Source organism: Penicillium crustosum (genome assembly GCF_028827405.1).
Source record: "Penicillium crustosum strain IBT 35664 chromosome Unknown utg000001l_segment0_segment0, whole genome shotgun sequence".
NCBI lineage: Eukaryota > Fungi > Ascomycota > Eurotiomycetes > Eurotiales > Aspergillaceae > Penicillium > Penicillium crustosum.
This window is the reverse complement of record NW_026623122.1, coordinates 186,470-206,916: the sequence shown is the minus strand read 5'-3', so window position 1 is coordinate 206,916 and position 20,447 is coordinate 186,470. Positions and strand designations below refer to the sequence as shown.

Here is a 20,447-nt window from a genome sequence, read left to right as displayed (position 1 = left end):
ACGCTCCCAACGTCAACCTCCACACATCCTGCTACTCTTTCTTCCATTCGCTGTATAGATCCAATTTGGCGTTCTGACTCTTGTACAACTCTTTGCCATTGGCTGCATCATTGGTGTCCGTTCGTTCGTTCTGTTTACTGTCACTTACTCTGGTGGGACTGGTCCCGGAGTTACTAATGATCTGGTGTAATCTTTTTGCGCTTTCTTCTGTACTCTCTTTTTTTTTCGATAGAAAGCTGCCTGTGCTTCTGTCTTTGTCTATTGGCCCTTGGTCTTTTGTGTGATTTTTTTTCTAGGTATTTTCCAGGAGTACTAGAACATACTATGTCTGAAATGTGATAAATGTCTTGATTTTTGCATCGCTTCGTACTTCGTATTCAATATATCTGTATTTGAGAAACTAACATGAGTCAAGCTCCATTATATGCAGACCACGAGCTAGTCACGGGCTAAAGTAGAGAACACAAAAACCAAAAAAAAAAAGATGTGCATCATCCGTGAATCGAACACGGGCCTCGTCGATGGCAACGACGAATTCTACCACTAGACCAATGATGCTGAGAAACCAAGTGGATCTGAAAGCTGATTCGTTGGTTATGTTTGGGAGGACGATATAAGATTAACAGGCCATACCAGCCTACAACTTGGTGTTCCGCTGTTTCTGGATCTATACACTACATGCACGTCGAGGATACTCTAAGATCGATGTAAACCCATCTATCTATAATCTAGCTGAAAGACTTCAAAGGTCCTGTGTTAGCCAACGGTGGAAACCTCGAAATCAAACGGCTTCCCTTGGCATATCCTATCACAATAAACATACTGGCTTTGTGTACATATACATCTGATTCCAGGCCGTGCGATATGGCTTTCTCTTTCCACTTTAATGCTCATCCCTTATCACCTTCTGCTCATTGAGTAATTTTCTTTTGCTACTCCCTCTAGGCGATCTCCTTACCATGTTCGACAAAATGATATATCTTGCACTGTCCGTCATATCGTAGTACGTATATGTGTTTCACTTTGGTCATAGATTTTGAAAGAAACAAAAGGATAATAGCTCATGAAAGAATACTAGCGCATATCTACGTAGGGTATAGGATTTTATACTTTGGGCGGCATCAACCTGGTACATGGCTTTTGAAAGAAACAAGAGAACAACAGCCCATGTCTACGTAGTTGGTATGAGATTTATCATTGGTGATTACAACTCCTACTAATGCAACGATCTTAAGTGACCGAACCCAAGGGGGTTTGACGACTAGTGAGTACTTTTACCATACCATCAACCAAGAGAAACAACAGCTTCAAGATCAGCTTAATTCGGTTCCTGAGGAGGAAGAGGGGGAATAAATTTCGGCTCGGTGGAGATTCTGGAATCCATGATACCCAAGATGGTGAACAAAGACTACGATTAAGGGCCTACTAAATTATCTGTGACGACTTGTGCCCATCAAATACGATTGTCAGAAGTCAAGATGATCTCACGATCGTGGGAGTAGTGGACCTTGAATGGGGTTATGCGGGCCCAGCTCAGTTATTCGCTTCGGCGCCTTGGTAGCTGCTTTTCAATCGTCCGATCAATGACAATTGGGATATTATAGACGGAGAGCCCCCAAAGATGGCAAAGCGTTATTTCAGACATTTTGAAATGTTCAAGCGCGTCTTGGACGAAGAGGGGGAAGCTACCAGCATCTCAGAAAGAAGTTTCCAAGCTCGTTGCGTGGTCCGAGGATTCGGATCCTATGTGGTCTTCATATGCTTGTTCAAATGGGTTCTTCGGATCGACCATGTTCCCTTGCTTTCAGCTTCAGCAAAGGGTGGGTGTCGAAAAATGGGAAGAACAGATCGTCAAGGTTTCAACCAGAAAGAGCCGAGAGAACTCCTAGACAAGAAGCCGGGCGAGCTGAGGTTGTATAACAAGAGACTGGAGAAGGTACAAAAAAGCCGGTATGGGCTAGAATGCGAGGCCATAACAAAGGAAATTTTCATTGTCAGAGTCAGGAATTTGTTGGCGGAGGGAGCTAACGAGGATATCGAAGAACCAAGTCTGCTGGAAAGATGGGTGCGACCTTGGCTCTGAAGAAGCGAGATTGGCTTGCTGCTCCCCAGCTTTACAACAAAAGGGTCATTTTGTTCCTGGGAGTACTGTCAATAGAGGTTTACTGAGTGGGATACGCCGAAGTGCATGTTTTAAAGTAATGAATTATTTAGAAAGCTAGTTTCTGGTGTTGAAAATGGGATTCTAACAAATACCTTTTTTAATTTTCAACTTTTAGTCCAACAGGCGTCTGAGTGGAGTTTGACTGAGTGGAGCTTCTATAATATGTACATGTACTTATACAGGGCCACAGATGGCATACAAGATGGAAACTATACCTAGACTGGGATACCCTCATCGGACACATCCTTACCCTCTCCCTCCACAGGCCTCGTCTTCCGGGACATCCACTCATGACGCAAGAGACCTAGAGCCGTGGGCCGATGATCAGGATCCCATTGTAGCGCTTTTCGCATCCACTGCAAGAAGCCTTCCACATCCTCCCCGTTGACATTGCCAGCTGCTAGGCTCTCGAAGCTTCGATCCGGCACAGGAGCTTGGCCTGTCCAATTCCCGTCTTCGTCCCAAAACATGGAGCCTAGTCGCATCTTCTCGCGAAACTCTGGCGGAGGCGGGCCAAGTAGAGAAACCAGCTCTGCGATATGGACCCGGTCATCAAAGGCCCCGTCCGAGTTTCGTCCGTCGATGAGCCCTTGGGAACTGGTGTAATTCCATGCCTAGATATATTGTGTAAGCATAGTTCGGCTGACTCGGAAGAAAGTACCAACAACTACAGCAGTAGCCCAAATATCTGCCCTATGGTCCGATTTCGATTTCAGGACCTGTTCAGGAGGCCTGCAATGTTTTTCCTCGATACCGGACATGTCATCGTCTGGGAAGTTCAGACGAAGGGGAACACCGTCCCCTGGGAGTATCATCGGGGTGATAATCTCGGCGCTGCTGGGTCCAGCAACTCGTCTGTCGCTGGAATCAACGTTGAACGTTTCGTTTGGCATTATGCCTACTCTAGAATCAGTCATTCATCATTCAAAAATGATGAGTTGCAGGGGAGGATACGGGCAGTTAGATAACAATCAGTATGTAGGAAATCCATCATGATCAGCATTTGTTTCATTGTAGACCTCATCGACTCGAGATCCATCTTGTCTCCCGCATGCATCTGTTCTGTGTCTAGTGAGGGTGCCTCGTGAACAACACAAATATGAGTACCACGAGGACCCTTGATGGTAAAACGATCGCTAACTTCGTGGAGAGGGCATTCACTTTGCTGGTATACTTTTGGTGGGTGGAACCGCCCATAAGTCTTGAGCATATGGTCCACAACATAGATCTTCAAAACAACCATTCTGGGCTCCCTGTTGTTGATTAAGAATTAGCACAGTATCATTCCGGTTCTAATTAAATACTCACAGTAGATCAACGGCATACCAAACAGTTGCTGTGGGCCCATATCCGATTTTGTGCATAATTCGGTACCTATCGTTCAGGGCTTCTTCCTCCTCGGCGGGATACGTGTATGTCTCGTTAGGCTCATATCCCACCGCAAGCTCTTCCTCAATCTTGGTAGATGAATCTAGCAACCCGAGGTCAAAGACTGGGAAGACTCTTGGGTTGGACGTCCATTGTGATGAGCATCGACGCAACCAGGCTGTTTTTCGGTCAATGGGGGAGATCAGTCGGTACGTGGAAATAGGCAGTTGGGAAAAAACCCCGCATCTTTGAATAACCCCGGCATTGGAGCGAATACGTAGAGCACCCACTCTCCAGTTCATGACGAGGACGCAGTTGTTGGCGAATGCGCGCTTGGCGGAGTAGGTGCGGTTGAATAACGGATGGCGGGTCACCCCTGCATATTCCTGAGATCTATTTATATCTCGGTCATTGTTTTCTCTCTCTTTTAATTACTTCCTTAACACTAGTTGGGTATTGACATCACTTTTTCGAAGCAAAGAGGACCATCTTTGCAGTAACCAGAGAAATAAACAATCGTCGCGCCAATTCTTAGTGTGCAGCCGCTAAAATTAAGCTTAAACGACATTGGCTACCAGGGCCTGCCTCCCGAGGTCGCCTTCTGCCTGAAAACCCCACAACATCCGAGATCTCACAGCGACGTGCCTCCATAGGCTGAACTCAGGCTCGATCTACCACATAAAATCACCAGCTGGATAGTAATCTAGTCATGGAACTACCTAGTTAGGAGTTGGAATATATTTTGGTTACTGGATGTACAATGAAAGAGGATACGATTAAACATCCCCAATGTATTCCGTGGGACTTGTAGGTGGCTATGGTGCCCAAATTCCTAGGCACTTGTCAAATAACACACACAAGAAAGCCTGGTTTGATTTGGGTGTGGACCTACATGAGCCTCAACAATGTTGATGTCTCATGTATAGGCACCCCGGGTTGGTACGAGACACTCCACCTGCGCTGTCTCATTATGGGGAGATAGTGGTGGAGAGGGTTGAGGGGAAGAAGAAGAAGAAGAAGAAGAAGAAGAATGCCTTTTTATGACCTCAACAATACGTACCTTCCTAGAATGGGGGCTTACTAGTACTTTCCTAATGTGTCCATCTCGTGACTCGATTGCACCTTCCTTAAATTAAATACCAAGGGGCTCTGTTGTTCTTTCCAATTTTATGAACTTCTTTATATGTACATATATATATATATATATAGTACATAGCATAGTACGATGGATGTAACCTCGATATGGCCGCAATATAACTTCAGTATAACTCAATATTAGTCTCGTAGCCAGCTCATTCATGAACTCGCACTTTACCGTGGAATTACTGTTATATATATGTACTCTGTGTTTAAACCACTATTTGAAGCACGGCCCTCATTCGGTTGAAATGGTGTTCATTGTACATACAAAATGTTCCGATGTAGATCTATACCCAAACTATACCAACGGATGCCAAGATGAAGACACCACGGAGTAATAACTAATACACTAATATTAAATTCCCCCTGAAACACAGCCCGTGGACTCGTGTGGGACCCGCTGTGGGCTGGACTCAGGAGACTCGAAGCTATTATTTTCTCCCTTTCCCAACTCTCCTCTGTTATTGTTCTTGTTTTTTGTTTTGTTGTTTCTATGAATTTTTGAAATATTGTGATCTCTCCTACTGGCTGGCCCATAATGGAGAGTCTTCCGGGAGCGGAGAACCTGCTCCAAGGTCCATTTCCGGATAACCAGAATTCCACGAATTCCACTGTGCCACAACCGGACTCTGCTTCCGAGTTCTCCAGTCTCTCACGCTCATCCTCTCTCGCTCAGAAAAGAATATCTTCACTACCTCGTGTGAAGACGGCCCGTCATGCCAAACGACTCACCTTGAATTTCCCCATCAATCTGAACGAAACTGGGACACTCGATAACGTCACCTCACCCAGCCCCATAACCCCAGTCACACAGCCCTCAACCCGCCCCTCCCCCGCTCAACCTCCGGGAACACCCATGGCATTTGACGTCCCGGACGACGGCTATGACTTTCTGCGGGCGATTGCCTCGCAGGAGCGGAAGGTCATGGAGCTTCGCGAGGAGCTTACTCGGGCCGAAGCAGACCTAGTGACAATCAAGAAACAATGGGCACTGTCTGAGAAGTCTAGGAAGCGGGCGGAGATCAACCACGTCGAGCCACTTGTACCCCTCCGATCGCCCGATTTCTCAACACCAGAGGTTCCGAGTTCACATGCCCGGGAGCAGAGTATGAGCTCAGTGACGAGCTCCACAGTGTCACAGGAACGGATGAGCCGGGAACTAGGCCGACGGTCTAGCGTGCGTGCTGCCGCTGTCGCTGCCGCGCCAGGAACCAAAATTGGGAGTAATGGTCGGCGAGTGTTTCATGGCACACATACACGGACTTTGTCTCTCTTGTCGCCAGTCTCAGGTCCCAGCAGTTCTTCCCGCGGAGAACCAGGATTCTCGGATCCTGCCAGTGAGCGCGTGGGTCGTACTCCGCGGTCTGCGACGTTGCCATCTGTCGACCGCAATAATGCAGCTCTGATGAGTGCACAACTCGACGAGAGTCAGGTACCAGAACATCTACTCGCCCAATGGCAGAATACCCTTCCTCCCCCTTCGCGGGAGGCCTTGGTACGCACAGGCAAGCAAATGGCGTCTGATCTCCGCGAGGGTCTGTGGACATTTTTGGAAGATATCCGACAAGCTACGGTGGGCGAGGAAGGAATCAGCGGCACACAGACACGAACCTCACCATCCAACTCATTGGCACCACCAAATGGTCGCAAGCGGGACTCGTTGGCAGGATCCCGGAGTCGGGAACGGTTGTTGGCGGACGGCAAGCTATCACGATCATCGTCGTCATCATCTTCGCGGGGGAGGGGGCCAGCGGCCGAGACAAAAACTGGTAAAGCCACCAAGCCGGCGGAAATTTCCACGTCTTTCTGGAACGAATTCGGCATTGATACACCCGCTCAGAAGTCTCCGAACGCTCCGCGCACCCCCTCCGACAACAAAGCCGCCAACCGAAACGCGGCGACCGAAGCCGAACACCGCGACCACCGCTCCAGTAATTCAATCGATGCGCAGGATGAAGATCTCGACAACTGGGATAGCTGGGACACGCCCCTATCCGCGCAGAAGACGCATACGCCCTCGTCGAGCCGATCAACAGTTGCATCCAAACATGATCAATCACCCACCACACAGGGTAGCAGCCCTCGAACCAGCGCTAGGTACCGTTCGACCTTTTCTGATTTCATCTATGACAACCTCGTTATGCGCTGACCACGCTCCTAGCTTTGGGGATTTGAACCCGGCTCCCTCTGCACTTGATCCTAGTGCCTCTGAAAGTATTCCCTGGCCTGCAATTACCAAGCTGGCTCCCTCGAAGCTTCAACGTACTGCATCAAATTTGATGGCAGAATGGGAGCGCTCGCTGTCACCTACCCCTGAGCGAACTGCTTCTCCTTCGCTCGCTCGCAAGGACAGCAAGAAGGACTAATGGGGTTCTTTCTTTCCTTTTCATGTATATACTTGCTACCTTTTCTTCGACCCTATCTACGGGATTACGTAGGGCTACGACCTTCGAACTATACCATACGAGAGCGTTGCTTCTTCTCTTGTCAATACATTGCCTTCCCTTTGCTACTTTTTGAGTTTGAAGTTTGCGCAGGCTTCCATCAAGATTTGTTGAAATACCAGTTTGACTTGATCACGATAAATGCGATTTTTGGTTTTTTAGCTTCACGAATACAACGAATTTCCATTATGTTTTTGTGTTTTTTTTTTTTTCTTTGGAATTTAACGTACACAACAGTTCTTGATAGGTTCAATAACAATGTATCCATGGATACATATGTACACAGACCGTTGTACCGATAACGCCACGATGATTTCGCGGAGCCGGGATATCACGTGCAAGACTGCATTTTGGGCTTTTCTGGTTTCCCGTAAAATAAATTTGCGGTTCAGTTACTCGCCTCCGCAAGATCTCCGCGTTCTATATTTTACCTGATCACGCGATTTCTTTTCTCGCTGAGGTCCAGTGGATTGATCATTCAGGCCAGCTTGGATCTAATCCAGCGAGTACGATCTACTACCCTATAAAAGTCAACCCTTACCCACGCCAACTTTCAAAATGGCCTTTCCAGGTACCACAGGGACCGCGATTCCCATGACCTCCCTGGGAGGTAACCCGGCCACCCAGGGAATGAATGAACAAGAACAGGCTATGGTGAAGATGGTTCGTCCTCCATTATGACATACATTTGTCCAATTCTAATAGACCTCGGTATAGATGCAACGTGGTATGGAGTCCTGCCCTATCAAGACAGTCATTTCAGGTACCATGGGTTTCGGTCTTGGTGGTGCTTTCGGTCTCTTTATGGCCAGTGTAAGTTGGCAATTGAATACTTGACATCCAAAATTCCATATCTAACATCTACCCACTCTAGATGTCCTACGACTCAACCTTCACACCCCAGGGCCGCGCCATCGCCGACCTCCCCTGGCGCGAACAAGTCCGCCGCGGTTTCAAGGACATGGGCGCCCGATCCTGGTCCTCTGCTAAGAACTTCGGTATCGTCGGTGCGCTCTACTCCGGCACCGAGTGCTGTATCGAAGGTCTCCGCGCGAAGAACGATCTTACCAACAGCGTTGCTGCTGGTTGTGTCACTGGTGGTATTCTCGGTGCAAAGGCGGGTCCCCAGGCTGCTGCCTTTGGTTGCGCTGGTTTCGCAGCGTTCAGTGCGGCTATTGATGCCTACATGAGAATGCCCGGTGATGAGTAAACGTTCCATTCGGATCCGACTTGAAAGCATAAGCCTGTTCCGTCGTTTGGCTCTTCTATTGCCGGCGGTGGTAACTTGTTACGCTTTTCGACCTGTACATTTCTACTTCATCTGGCGTTCTGGAATAGAACGGAAGCATTGCGGGCGTTTCGGTTGTTCTTGTCTATTTTGCTGGGAGCATGGTTCTTCTGGCCTGTTTCCCTTGCGTTGCATGTCTTGCTTGATGCCTGCATTGAATGGCCTCGGCATGGTGGTTTACTCCATATTAGATCATTTTGGGTCTGACTCTTTACTCTTTGTACAATACCAAGCGTGGACATACATACACCACTGGCTTTTTGAGACTCACCTCTCACAATTGATACCAACTTATTTTATGCTCATATATATATTATCAGCCAACTTTTGAGGAACCTCCGTTAAATCCTTCCGCTAATATCCACCGCCGCTAATATTCAAATAACCGACTTGTGTCGAATCCGCGCTCCCTTCTCTAGTAGATGATATACTATGTCCATCCCAAATGCAAACCTGAACAGGGTGAGCACTCAATTACTATACACGCTCAATATACTCCTTTGAAGTTCCGAAAACCGGACGAGAATAGTTTGTTCAATTTATAAGTACATAGTTTAAGGCAACACAATATACTTCTCGAGGTGCTTGGGAATGGAAGAACGCAGGTTCTTGCTCTCAAGCCAGGTGCTGGAGAACAAACGATCCGCGTAACGGTAAGCACCGTCACAAAGAATGGTCACAACGGTGTTACCCTTGCCCAACTTCTCGGCAACCTCCTTGGCAGCGACCACGTTCATCGCGGAACTGGCACCAAGGTACAGACCCTCCTCATCCAGACAGCGGTACACCATCTCGATGGTCTTCTCATCACTGATGCTCACCGAGCCATCCAGCAAGTCGATATCGGGCTGAAGATTGTCTGTCACACGGCCCTGGCCGATACCTTCAGTGATACTGCTGCCAGATCGGTCGATCAGAGTACCACCACTTTGGATGTAGCTGTGGAGAACACTGCCTGGAGGATCGGCGAGGAAACTCTTGACACGTCCGTCACTGGCAGTCTTCAGATAGCGGGTGGTACCAGCCAGGGTACCTCCGGTTCCGGTAGCGCAGGTGAAGGCATCGATCTTGCCCTCGGTCTGCGCCCAGATCTCAGGTCCGGTAGTGTCGATGTGTGCTTGACGGTTGGCAATGTTATCGAACTGGTTGGTCCAGACTGCATTGTCCAATGACTCGGCATGTCGGCGTGCCTGGTGGTTGTAGTTTTGGGGGTTGTCGAAGGCCACTGCGGGGACAGGGTATACCTCGGCGCCGAGCAGACGGAGCAAATCAATCTTGCCCTGCGACTGGGTGTTGGGCATGTAGATCACTAGCTTGTAGCCCTTTGACCGGCACACATGCGCCAATCCAATGCCAGTATTTCCGGCCGTTCCCTCAACCACAGTACCACCGGGTTTCAGGAGTCCCTTCTCCTCTGCATCTTTAACAACGAAGAGTGCTGCTCGGTCCTTCACGCTACCTCCGGGGTTTTGGAATTCTGCCTTTCCAAGAACATTGCAGCCGGTCTGCTCAGAGAGCTTCTTCAATCGGATAAGCGGGGTATTTCCAATCGCTGCAGGATCCAAGTCAGCTTAAAAGTGTATGCAAGGGTGCTCGGAGCTAGACATACCCTCGGTCAATCCATTGACAACGCCCTGGGCAGTTGACACCCGGGTGCAGTAGGCAGTGGACCCCTCGCCAGCAGCACGAGCCGCCGTAGTGGCGAATCGCCGGACACTTTGACGAAACATTCTAAATTGACTTGCAATGCAGGAACAAATGATCCTATCGACCTTCGGGGAATGACGAGCTCCCGCACCTCCGATGGTCGGGATTAGTCAGCTCACGTGCATCTACTACCCTTATCGGCTATCAGTCACCCGTTTTGGGCTGTTTGTTTACCGCCAAGGCCTCCACTCCTTTGATCGGTCCCGCAGTCTGCGATGCTTTTCGCCTCTGAATAATCAACGCTTAACAACAACGCAACAATGCCTGGCAGAGTCGCCGCCCGTTCGACATCTGCGACGACACGCAGGTCATCAGCACAGCCCTCTGCGTCTGGGCGTGCTGGCTCCGTTACCCCATCGTTTGCGATCCCCGAAGAACCAACAGAACCAGCATCATCCCCCACTTTGCGTCGAGATGTGTGCTTGCTCTTTGCGGATGCTCAGCGCTCGACCACCGGTCACCGAAAGCTCGTTGTGCGCTTGCGCAAGCTCCAAGAGTTTTGCTGTGGTATCTCACCAAAGAAGAATAACAAGGGAAAGGACCAAGAGCCTGAAGAGGCATTGATTCCTGGTGAGGAAACGGATGCCGAGAGGGAGTTCAACGTGGAAGTCGGCCGCTGCATGCTCCGTATTCTCACAATTAAGAAGAGTGAGCCTGTTGGAGACCGGATTTTGCGCTTCTTGGGTACTTTCCTCAGTCATGCCGCAGAGAAGGATAATGAGATTTTTGCATCGGACGAAGATGAGGACCACAATCCCGAGACACCAACCGCCCGCCTCACATCTAGTCTCATTGCGCTGATGGGACCCGTCATGAGTGCTAAGGATAAGGTGGTACGATTCCGCGCAACCCAAATTACCGCCCACATTGTGAACTCGCTGGAATCGATCGACGATGAGCTATACCATACAATTAGACAGGGTCTCCTGAGGCGTCTGCGTGATAAGGAGGCCTCTATCCGTGTACAGGCCGTTCTAGGATTAGGACGTCTGGCGGGAGACGATGGAGAAGAGGGCGACGACAACTCTGCGCTCCTTGAAAAGCTGATCGAAATTATGCAAAACGATACAAGTTCCGACGTTCGCAAAACGCTACTCACAAATCTCCCCCTCGCCCCAATGACGCTTCCTTACCTTCTTGAACGTGCCCGTGATTTGGATGCCCCTACCAGACGCGCACTGTACTCGCGTCTTCTGCCTACCTTGGGTGACTTCCGCCATTTGTCTCTCTCAATGAGAGAAAAGCTCCTCCGATGGGGTCTACGTGATCGTGATGAAAGTGTCCGCAAGGCTACAGCGAAATTGTTCTACGACAGATGGGTCGAGGACTGTGCTGGCACAAACAATGACCCGAATCTGGGACCGACTGGCCAGCGGTCTGCACCCGACATCAACGCGCTACTTGAACTTTTGGAGAGAATTGATGTTGTAAACTCTGGAATGGAAAGCGGGATTGCACATGAGGCAATGCGCGGGTTCTGGGAGGGCCGTGCGGACTATCGTGAAGCTGTTGTCTTTGATGAGCCTTTCTGGGAGAATCTTACTGGTGAATCTGCATTCTTGCTCCGGTCATTCAACGACTTCTGCCGCGTGGAGAACGAAGGAAAATACGACAATCTAGCAGACGACAAGATGCCTGAGGTCACTGCGATGGCCTACTTCCTGGGCAAATACATCACTAATCTTTTGGAGCGGAAGAAGATTTCTAAAGAGTCTGGTGAAGCGAACGATGATGACGCAGTCGAGCACGAATTTGTTGTGGAACAATTGCTCCACATCGCCATCACTCTAGATTACAGCGACGAGGTCGGTCGACGAAAGATGTTCTCGCTCCTGCGAGAAACTTTGGCTGTACCAGAACTCCCGGAAGAGAGTACAAAACTCGTCGTTGAAACACTCCGCTGTGTCTGCGGGCCTGATACTGCAGCTGAGGCCGAATTTTGCAGCGTTGTTCTCGAGGCTATTGCCGAAGTTCACGACACCATTACCACCGAGGATAGCTTTGTTTCTGCTAGGTCTGAGATCAGTGACGATACTAGCAGACGATCCGAAACCCCAGGTGATGAGGAGGTTAAACCCTTTAATAAGGAAGAAGCTAAGGCTAAGATCGTCCGCGAGATTGTTGTTAATATGAAGTGTCTATATATTGCTCAGTGCATGTTGCAAAATGTCCAGGGCCACCTGCAGCAAAACATGAACTTGGTTACTATGCTGAATAACCTTGTGGTACCCGCTGTCCGCAGCCACGAAGCTCCAATTAGAGAGCGTGGTCTTTTGTGCTTGGGTCTCTGCTGTCTCCTTGACAAGGTTAGTATCTTCTCCTTTTGATCGAATATGAGGTTCGCTAATGACTGGTTTCTACAGAATTTGGCGGAAGAGAACATGACCCTCTTCATTCACTGCTATAGCAAGGGTCACGAGGCATTGCAGGTCACTGCTTTACAAATCCTCTGTGATATGATCACGACTCACCCATCCCTGCTTGCTCCCGTTACCCAGGCTGATGGTGAGACTGTGACGCCACCCCCCATGCAGAAGCCTCTGCTCAAGGTTTTCGCTCGCGCCTTGCGTGCCAACTCTCCCAACAGCGTGCAGTCCGGAGCAGCCGCTGCTCTCTGCAAGCTGCTACTCACCAACACCTTCACTCCCTCTGGGTCAAATGTCCCACCCGCGATCCAGGAACACAATCAGAATGCCGTAGAGTCTCTGTTGTTGTCCCTCGTGGTCTCCTTCTACCACCCACGCACTCGTGAAAATCCAGCACTACGACAGTCATTGGCTTATTTCTTCCCCGTATACTGCCACTCCCGTGTGGAAAATACACAACGCATGCGTCGCGTGGCCGTACCCGTGATCCGTGCTGTAATGAATGCCGCAGAGGAGCACTACTCACTTGAAGCCGAGGAAGACAGTGATGGAGAAATCGATCCAAGCGTCGGCGAGCGCGAGGTCAAGGCTCTTATGACTGGTGTTGTTGGTATGCTTTCTGAGTGGACTGATGAACGCCGGGTCGTTGGCCTTGGTGGTGAACGAATTCTGGCTGGCGGTGCTGCAAGCTCCAATGTTTGTGGATGGGTTCACCTCGCCCTAGTTAAGGAGATCCTCGAGCGTGTTCTCGGTGTCAGCGCTGCTACCAATCGCTGCTCACGTGAGGAACGCAAGCTTCTCTTCTCCCTCCTCAGCAAGCTTTACTTTGCCGCTCCTACAGTACCCGCACGAGCTAGCTCTCGAGCCCCCGAAGGCGATGATCAATTCCGGAGTAGCATTCGCAGTGCTACGGGTGTCGAGATTGATCCCGAAAACACTGCCCTCGCGACCGAGGTCAAGGAGCTATTGGATCAAACCATTGAAGAGGGTCTCGCCGCCGAAGCCTCTAGCCGAAACGCTCTCGTCAAGGCCAAGAACGCGATCCTCAAGATCCTTGCCGTTGCACAAGATGGTCGCGCTGCCAGTGCTCGTCCTCGTGAAGGCACTGAAGACCCTGACAACGATGGAGCCAGTGTACGCTCTGGTAGTGTTCGTCGCTCTGTGGACCCTACCGGTGGTTACAGCCGTCGTCATTTCTCTGTTGAGCCAAGTATCATGGAGGAAGACGAGGGTGAGGGTGATAGCCGTCTTAGTTCTGCCACTGCTAATCGGCCCATTGTCTCCATTGAGCCCAGTATTATGGAAGAAGATGAAGATGACCATGATACTAGTCGGGGGACAATAATCAAGGAAGAGACGGGTGACGAGTGATGATTGTTCCGAAGTTCCGAAGTTTGGTTGGCGTTGGTTGAAGTTAGGGGTTTAGGGTTAGGTTTCTGTACATACTTTCAGTGTCTGATTTTTCTTCAAATACCTTTTGCATGAATGCCATTATTCGAGTTCTTCATACATTCATATAGTCATGTTCCAACATATATATATATATATATATATATATATCCACGTGATGCGCCACGTGATATATTTTTGACAGCGGCAGAGTGGCTTCCAAGGTTGATATTTGGAATATCAATTTTGTCCATCTTGTTTATATTTGTTCATCTGGTCAACATTTGTCTTAGTGATAGCTATGTTTCACTGTATACTCCGCTATATGTGTCCTACCTAGTACTTGCTTTGGCCTTTTTGTGTACTCATGATCTCCTACATAATTTATCTGATAGTTCTGGAAGTCTCCAATCAACAACAGTATTAACCATTCGAAAGACGACACGTCTGTTAATATATCTCTCTATATCTATATTTATCTACTATATTTATCCTTAACTCGTTCCCCTAAATCCGAAAAGCCGTATTAAGACAGGGATCTGGGCCCGGTTGGGGTTGCACGGTCAAGACCAGTCCGAACACACAATTTCCAGGGGAATTCGCAGGATAGAAGATTCGATGAAAGTGACAGAGAATAAAGAAGGATTAAATTTCTTAATCTCTTAAGAATAACATCTATATAATTCATTTTGTAATTGTATAATCTCCGTCTCTCCCCGTGAGCCCCGAAACTTTTCATTTTCTCTCAAAACTCCACCGAGTTGGCTCTTTTCTTCTTCTTCCCCCCCCTTTCCCTTCTCTCCTCCCCCGGGCTTTCTCTTCTATTCTTACCACCCTCTTCTCCGGCCTTGTCTTTGTCTTCTGCTTTTCCCGCAGAGGCATCTTCTCCCCATCTTCCCCCGGGATTCCCTTGCCGCTCCGTTGGCACCGGACAAGTCAGCGATGGCGGCCGTTTCAGCACCAACCCCCAAGCTGGATCGATACATCGTCATCCACGTTGCAACCACCTGCGACGAACATGGCGTATATGTCACTAAGGACTCGGCTGAGGTCATTGAGTTAGGATGGATTCTGTTGGACACTAAGACCTGCGAGGAAGTACGTTCCCTCCCAACGTCCTTCTACCCAACATAATTTACTCCCGAGGCCAACCCGAAAGCTGACACCTTTTTCCCCAATTGTTTAGTTGCACCGTGAAAGCGTTCTCGTCAAGCCCGTCAATACCCCAATCACCCCGCTTTGCAGTAAGATCGCCTTGAAACCAGCCTTGGATTACATTGGGGTTTGCCAGGATTCAATTTGTGGCTGACAATTCTTTTTTAAAGCGAGCTTGACCACTTTGACATGGGAACACGTTCGCTCCGCAGGTACTTTCCGGGACGCCATCTCTCGATTCGACGCCTTCGCCCAGGAACACCTCACTAGCAAACACCTCGAGTTTGCTTTTGTGACGTTGGACTCGTGGGATCTGCGGGTGCAGCTGCCCCGCGAGGCCCGCGACAAGGCCGTCGTGCTGCCCGCATACCTGCAGCATTCCCGCACTTTCGACCTGCGAACTGAATATCAACGCTGGCAGACCCATCACCCTGAGTCGCTGCCTTTCGGTCCCAGCTCGCTTTCCAACATCTGCGCTGCCCTCGAGGTCGAGCCCGTTCAGTCGTCTGCCCCGATTAAGCACAACCTTCCTTTCCACTTGCAAGCTTTGGCACCCGCTTCACCCCGCCGTGCTATGGAGGAGTCTGTTACGCTTGCCCGTGTGCTTCGTGGCTTGATTCGCAAGTCGCAGCCGCCCCAGGAACACCCTGAGATCCTCACTCGTCCCATGGATGCTCATGCCGATGTTCGGGCCTTTTTGGCGGAACGGAGCAAGGTCCTCCATCTCAGTGGCTTGCCCCACGATACCACTCAGTCTGAGTTGGAAAGCTGGTTCACTCAGTTCGGCGGTCGTCCCATCGCCTTCTGGACTTTGCGGACGCCAGACCAGCACAAGCCCACTGGCACTGGCTTTGCTGTCTTCTCTTCTCACGAGGAGGTGAGTTATTCGTCTTATTGTTCTATTATATAGAACTTTCTGTATTTTATCATCATTTTCCGCCTGCTAACTGTTTACCAGGCTGCTGAGAGCCTGTGCATGAACGGCCGTGCGCTCAACGAAAAGGCGATCGAGGTCTCTCCCTCTTCCAGCCGGGTTCTGGACCGGGCCGCCGAGATCCTCACTCCATTCCCGCCCTCCAAGAACCGTCCCCGTCCTGGTGACTGGACTTGCCCATCTTGCGGCTTCTCTAACTTCCAGCGCCGCACAGCATGCTTCCGCTGCTCGTTCCCCGCCATGGCGGCCGCACCCGACCCAATGAACTACGGAAACTACGGCTATGGTCCGCCATCAATGATGCCCCCTCACATGGGCCACGGCGGCGGTCACGGTATGGGTGGTGGTCACTCGCGTGGTATGGGTGGCAACGGTGGTGTTGTCCCCTTCCGTGCTGGTGACTGGAAGTGTGGTTCAGAGGGTTGTGGCTACCACAACTTTGCGAAGAACATCAACTGCCTGCGATGTGGTGCCCCTCGTTCGGGCGCTGCCGTCGTGGCAGACTCGGCATTCCCGTCACCGATGGATCCGCCGTCGCAATTCAATATGGGGCCCAACTCGATGACTAGCACACCTGCCCCCGCTCCGTTCCCCTCTACCGCCGGCGGATTCGGTGGTTTCAGCCAGCAGTTCGGTGGCCCGCCCAACAACTACGCTCTGCCGTCCGCTGGTCTGGGTAACAACACCCCCGGTGCGTACCCTCCCATGGGTCAGATGAACTCGGGCTACGGTTCTTCCACCGCCTCGCACTCGGCTGCCTCCTTCGCCAACCCGGCTACCCAGGCCGCTTTCACTGGTGCGGACCATGGTGCGCCCTCCACCAGTGCTTCCAACGGTGCCTTCTACGGCACCGATGGTGCCAGTGACCCCTTCGCCTTCTTGTCGAGTGGTCTCGGTGGTCTGACGGTGTCTGATGACCCCCACTCTCGTCGCAACGGCTCCAGTGCCAACAAGTCGCCCGCTTAAATATGGGTCTGGTTATACCTACTTCACGCCCCACTCACGAACTGGGCGCTCACACTTATGTTGTCCATATTGCAACCCTGCATTGTGGCGGGTTTCTGCGTTGGTTGATATTCGTTGATACGCATTTGTATAAGGGATTCTGCGGTTTTGGTGCATCGGGTTGGAAGGAGCAGGCGGGTTAGCGTTGTCGAAGATTTCGGATTTCTTTCTCTCGCCTTCGCCGCCCTGTGCTTTTTTGCGTGATGCTTTTTTATCGTTGGGTTTTGGTCTGTTTTTGTTTTTTTGTGTTTGTGTTTTTTGTCATTTGTTCTCACTTCTGGTTGTGGGATCTGTCTTTTTTTTTTACTCCATATTTGTGATTTCCATCTTGCGCTATATGGTTTTGTTATCTTTCTCGAGGGGGAATAAGCCCCCTAGGGGTGTGTGGTGCATGTATTTTTGAATGTTCCGGCCATCTCTTTATTGTCTGCAGGCATGGACACATTTGCGTTGGGTTTGCCCTGCTTTTGGCATTGCATTTTAGATATTTTGTGGGCTCCCTTTCTGCACTCTTTGGTCATGGGAAGCGTCGGAGAATTCACGGTCTTGATCTGGGTGGGGATATACTGGGACTCCGTTTGGGGTGTTGGGGATTTACTTTGAAGCTTGGGCATCGCGAGGATCTCTTCGGGGTCAAAGCACTGTGAATGCAAAAAAAATCATTGTGTCTATATTTTCTGTCTCGTTATTTAGGTGGTTTGACTATATAAAATTCTAGGGGATTCGTTCTTATATATATACATGGATCCTATAGGTGTATATAGGTGTATATAGGTGTACTACAGGACTATTGGACTGTACAACCAAGTACTGTTCTAATGAATTTAAGGCTGATTTGAGTATTTTTCTTCCAAGGATATACTATTGAGTATATAATTCGCTTTCAAGTAGAAGACTGTTGGAAAAATAGGTCAAGAGCTAGGTACAAGAAATTAATATGGTGCGTCCATACTTAACACAAGTACCGTGAGGGCGTTTGAGGCAGCCGTAGGCTTTCGCGTCCACCGCCCGGAACCCGTCATTGCTCCAACCCAATTGACCTCAGCTACTTGACACTCTGCATTGCCCTTTTTCTACCTCATTGCTTCATTTAAACTTGTTATTTACAGCAACCTTTAATAACCACTCATCCGCTCGCCCTTGATTCACAATGTCCGGATACGACCGAGCTCTTTCAGGTAAGCTAGCTCCCCACGTCTCCAGCTCCCTTTGCTCCTGACCAGGACGAAAGCTGTATCATGCTAACCTATCGCAGTATTCAGGTATGAGGACTTCAAGCTACACTTCAGCTCCAGCGTTTGTTTTCTAACCCTCTCCCAAGTCCCGATGGACACGTCTTCCAGGTTGAATATGCCATGGAGGCTGTGAAGCGAGGTAAGATCGCCGTTATTTGCTTTCCAAGCAGCTTTCTCTGGTCTATTTTTTGGCCGTTGCTCCCATTTCATGCATCAAAAGACACCTTTGCTGATGGTAGGTGATTTCTAGGAACTTGCGCTGTTGGTGTCAAAGGCAAGGATATCGTCGTCCTCGGTTGCGAAAAGCGTTCCGCCCTCAAGCTCCAAGATACCCGCATTACTCCCTCCAAGATCGCCCTGGTGGATGACCACGTTTGTCTTGCCTTCGCCGGATTGAACGCCGATGCCCGCATTCTTATCGACAAGGCCCGCTTAGAGGCTCAGTCCCACCGTCTGACCGTCGAGGACCCCTCCAGCATCGAGTATATTACGAAATATATTGCTGGTGTTCAGCAGAGATACACACAGAGTGGTGGTGTGCGTCCATTTGGTATCAGTACGCTGGTGGTTGGATTTGACAAGAACGACTCCACCCCGCGACTTTACCAGACCGAGCCATCTGGAATCTACTCAGCCTGGTAGGTATTTTCCGAGCTTATGTTTTCATATTGGATGTCTACTAATGTTTTTTTCTCTCTCGCTACAGGAAAGCCAACGCTATCGGTCGTTCCAGCAAGACCGTCCGCGAATTCCTTGAGCGCAACCACCAGGAGGACATGGACCGTGAGCAGACAATCCAGCTGACCATCAAGTCTCTGCTTGAGGTCGTGCAGACGGGTGCCAAGAACATCGAGGTCGCCATCATGGCGCCCGGTAAGACTCTTGAGATGCTCCCAGATGACCAGATTGAGTCGTATGTGAAGAGCATCGAGGCCGAGAAGCAGGAGGAAGCGGCCAAGAAGAAGACCCGGACAGGGACCACCACGGCAGCTATCCTCACCCGGCCGGGTGGCGGCGAGTCGACCGAATAAATGCTAGACGAAAGATTCAGAGCCTGAGAGGTGACTGAATCGTTGATGTGTTTCAATTTACAGTAGCGTTGGGTCTCTTCCTGGACGAGAATCCAAAATCATGAAGTTTAAAACACATCTCCCGGTTTCTTTCGTATTGTATATTGTACACCAACGCAGAAAAGGGTATTGATGCAAAGGGAATCTCCATCTGCCTTGAACTATTGCCAGAAATAGTAACCATCAAATCGTCAACATCATGAAAGTGCGCCTGCCAATTGTCTTTTTCCTCCCCCAAAGTGCACAGCTTAGCCCAAACGGTCCGACACATCTCTGATATTGAAGAGGGAGCGCTCCTTGTCGCGCGCAACCCGCTCGTCCTTGAGCATACTTGATATGGTCAGCACTCTGCCAATAAGAGGATCTTCTGTGCTCAACATACCGGTTGTCCATACGAGCATCCTCACCCTCCACGTGGAGTCGTGCCTCGGGCTCGCGTGCCTCAATGACAAAGTGATTATCGCAGTGAGGGCAGTATTCGTCGCTGTAATTAATAAATTAGCCCGCTGCCACTTGGATTTTGAACCGTTCCTTGCATACGTCTCATCGAACTCAGCTGCGTCCTTGCGGAAACACTTCTTGCACTTCTTGCATGCAAAGATCTACCCCATGGAATGTCAGCCCGCTAGACTTGCGCTAACCGGAGAATAGGGGCGTACCATCTCGGCGCTCTTCTCGAGATTGTGTGACTCGGTTTCTTGGTGGCATTCGGCGCAATCAAACCATTTTCGGCCTAGATCTCTTCGGTCAATCCCCTGTGATCAAATGCGAGGTCGATTCGAGCGTACAGCAGTGCGAGCGGATGGCCACTTGGGCGTTCAAAATGTGTTTACTGCAAAGCGGGGAGATTGTATTAGCTATCAGAATTTTGGACGAAGGGGATTGATGGGGGATTTTGAGCATGAACATGCTCCAGAATACCACAAGGAGCAGACTTACCACATGGCTATCAAAGGCAAAAGAAAAGTGAGGGCCAAGTGCGAGATGTCGATGCTCAAGTCCGAAGAAATGCAGACACAAAGTGATCGCCAACTCCCGTGATTCCCTCCACTTTCCTCCCCGCCACTCCATTTCATCGACTTTCACCTTTCACCCCCTTTTACCCCCTGGATATCTCTCGGAATTCCTCGAACTCTTGACGGCCAAGCTCCGTCTTCTCTTACTGGGCCTTTGCGCCGCTTA

The 20,447-nt window shown here is 49.9% G+C and overlaps 10 protein-coding genes across 10 annotated transcripts; 7 read left to right on the top strand and 3 right to left on the bottom strand.

The window, feature by feature from the left end:
- Positions 1-1,621: 1,621 nt before the first annotated feature.
- On the top strand, positions 1,622-2,083 carry N7487_000086 (uncharacterized protein; the record flags this gene model as incomplete). The annotated part of the gene is made up of 1 exon (XM_056867835.1): positions 1,622-2,083. The coding sequence occupies one exon, from the start codon at positions 1,622-1,624 to the stop codon at positions 2,081-2,083; it is 462 nt and encodes a 153-aa protein (XP_056732619.1).
- Positions 2,084-2,379: 296 nt separating this feature from the next.
- On the bottom strand, positions 2,380-3,834 carry N7487_000085 (uncharacterized protein; the record flags this gene model as incomplete). Its single annotated transcript, XM_056867834.1, has 4 exons — positions 2,380-2,778; positions 2,830-3,062; positions 3,119-3,417; positions 3,473-3,834. The coding sequence occupies 4 exons, from the start codon at positions 3,832-3,834 to the stop codon at positions 2,380-2,382; spliced, it is 1,293 nt and encodes a 430-aa protein (XP_056732618.1).
- Positions 3,835-4,321: 487 nt separating this feature from the next.
- N7487_000084 (uncharacterized protein) lies at positions 4,322-5,177 on the top strand (the record flags this gene model as incomplete). Its single annotated transcript, XM_056867833.1, has 2 exons — positions 4,322-4,439; positions 5,050-5,177. 2 exons carry the CDS (start codon positions 4,322-4,324, stop codon positions 5,175-5,177), a joined length of 246 nt encoding a protein of 81 aa, XP_056732617.1.
- A 33-nt stretch (positions 5,178-5,210) lies between these two features.
- Positions 5,211-7,038, top strand: N7487_000083 (DUF4048 domain-containing protein; the record flags this gene model as incomplete). The annotated part of the gene is made up of 2 exons (XM_056867832.1): positions 5,211-6,769; positions 6,834-7,038. 2 exons carry the CDS (start codon positions 5,211-5,213, stop codon positions 7,036-7,038), a joined length of 1,764 nt encoding a protein of 587 aa, XP_056732616.1.
- Positions 7,039-7,524: 486 nt separating this feature from the next.
- Positions 7,525-8,388, top strand: N7487_000082 (translocation channel protein TIM22). Its single transcript, XM_056867831.1, has 3 exons — positions 7,525-7,779; positions 7,834-7,929; positions 7,991-8,388. The coding sequence occupies exons 1-3, from the start codon at positions 7,675-7,677 to the stop codon at positions 8,324-8,326; spliced, it is 537 nt and encodes a 178-aa protein (XP_056732615.1). The 5' UTR covers positions 7,525-7,674; the 3' UTR covers positions 8,327-8,388.
- A 570-nt stretch (positions 8,389-8,958) lies between these two features.
- Positions 8,959-10,145, bottom strand: N7487_000081 (cysteine synthase A; the record flags this gene model as incomplete). The annotated part of the gene is made up of 2 exons (XM_056867830.1): positions 10,014-10,145; positions 8,959-9,956 (listed from the first exon to the last, which is right to left on the bottom strand). The coding sequence occupies exons 1-2, from the start codon at positions 10,132-10,134 to the stop codon at positions 8,959-8,961; spliced, it is 1,119 nt and encodes a 372-aa protein (XP_056732614.1). The 5' UTR covers positions 10,135-10,145.
- A 226-nt stretch (positions 10,146-10,371) lies between these two features.
- Positions 10,372-13,848, top strand: N7487_000080 (condensin subunit YCG1; the record flags this gene model as incomplete). The annotated part of the gene is made up of 2 exons (XM_056867829.1): positions 10,372-12,417; positions 12,475-13,848. 2 exons carry the CDS (start codon positions 10,372-10,374, stop codon positions 13,846-13,848), a joined length of 3,420 nt encoding a protein of 1,139 aa, XP_056732613.1.
- A 960-nt stretch (positions 13,849-14,808) lies between these two features.
- On the top strand, positions 14,809-16,921 carry N7487_000079 (putative RNA binding protein (Arp); the record flags this gene model as incomplete). The annotated part of the gene is made up of 4 exons (XM_056867828.1): positions 14,809-14,964; positions 15,053-15,110; positions 15,192-15,898; positions 15,980-16,921. 4 exons carry the CDS (start codon positions 14,809-14,811, stop codon positions 16,919-16,921), a joined length of 1,863 nt encoding a protein of 620 aa, XP_056732612.1.
- Positions 16,922-18,110: 1,189 nt separating this feature from the next.
- On the top strand, positions 18,111-19,226 carry pre6 (proteasome core particle subunit alpha 4; the record flags this gene model as incomplete). Its single annotated transcript, XM_056867827.1, has 5 exons — positions 18,111-18,138; positions 18,216-18,222; positions 18,282-18,334; positions 18,446-18,833; positions 18,902-19,226. 5 exons carry the CDS (start codon positions 18,111-18,113, stop codon positions 19,224-19,226), a joined length of 801 nt encoding a protein of 266 aa, XP_056732611.1.
- A 287-nt stretch (positions 19,227-19,513) lies between these two features.
- On the bottom strand, positions 19,514-20,209 carry N7487_000077 (CHY zinc finger protein; the record flags this gene model as incomplete). The annotated part of the gene is made up of 6 exons (XM_056867826.1): positions 19,514-19,595; positions 19,648-19,749; positions 19,806-19,867; positions 19,925-19,998; positions 20,054-20,097; positions 20,205-20,209. The coding sequence occupies 6 exons, from the start codon at positions 20,207-20,209 to the stop codon at positions 19,514-19,516; spliced, it is 369 nt and encodes a 122-aa protein (XP_056732610.1).
- Positions 20,210-20,447: the final 238 nt, after the last annotated feature.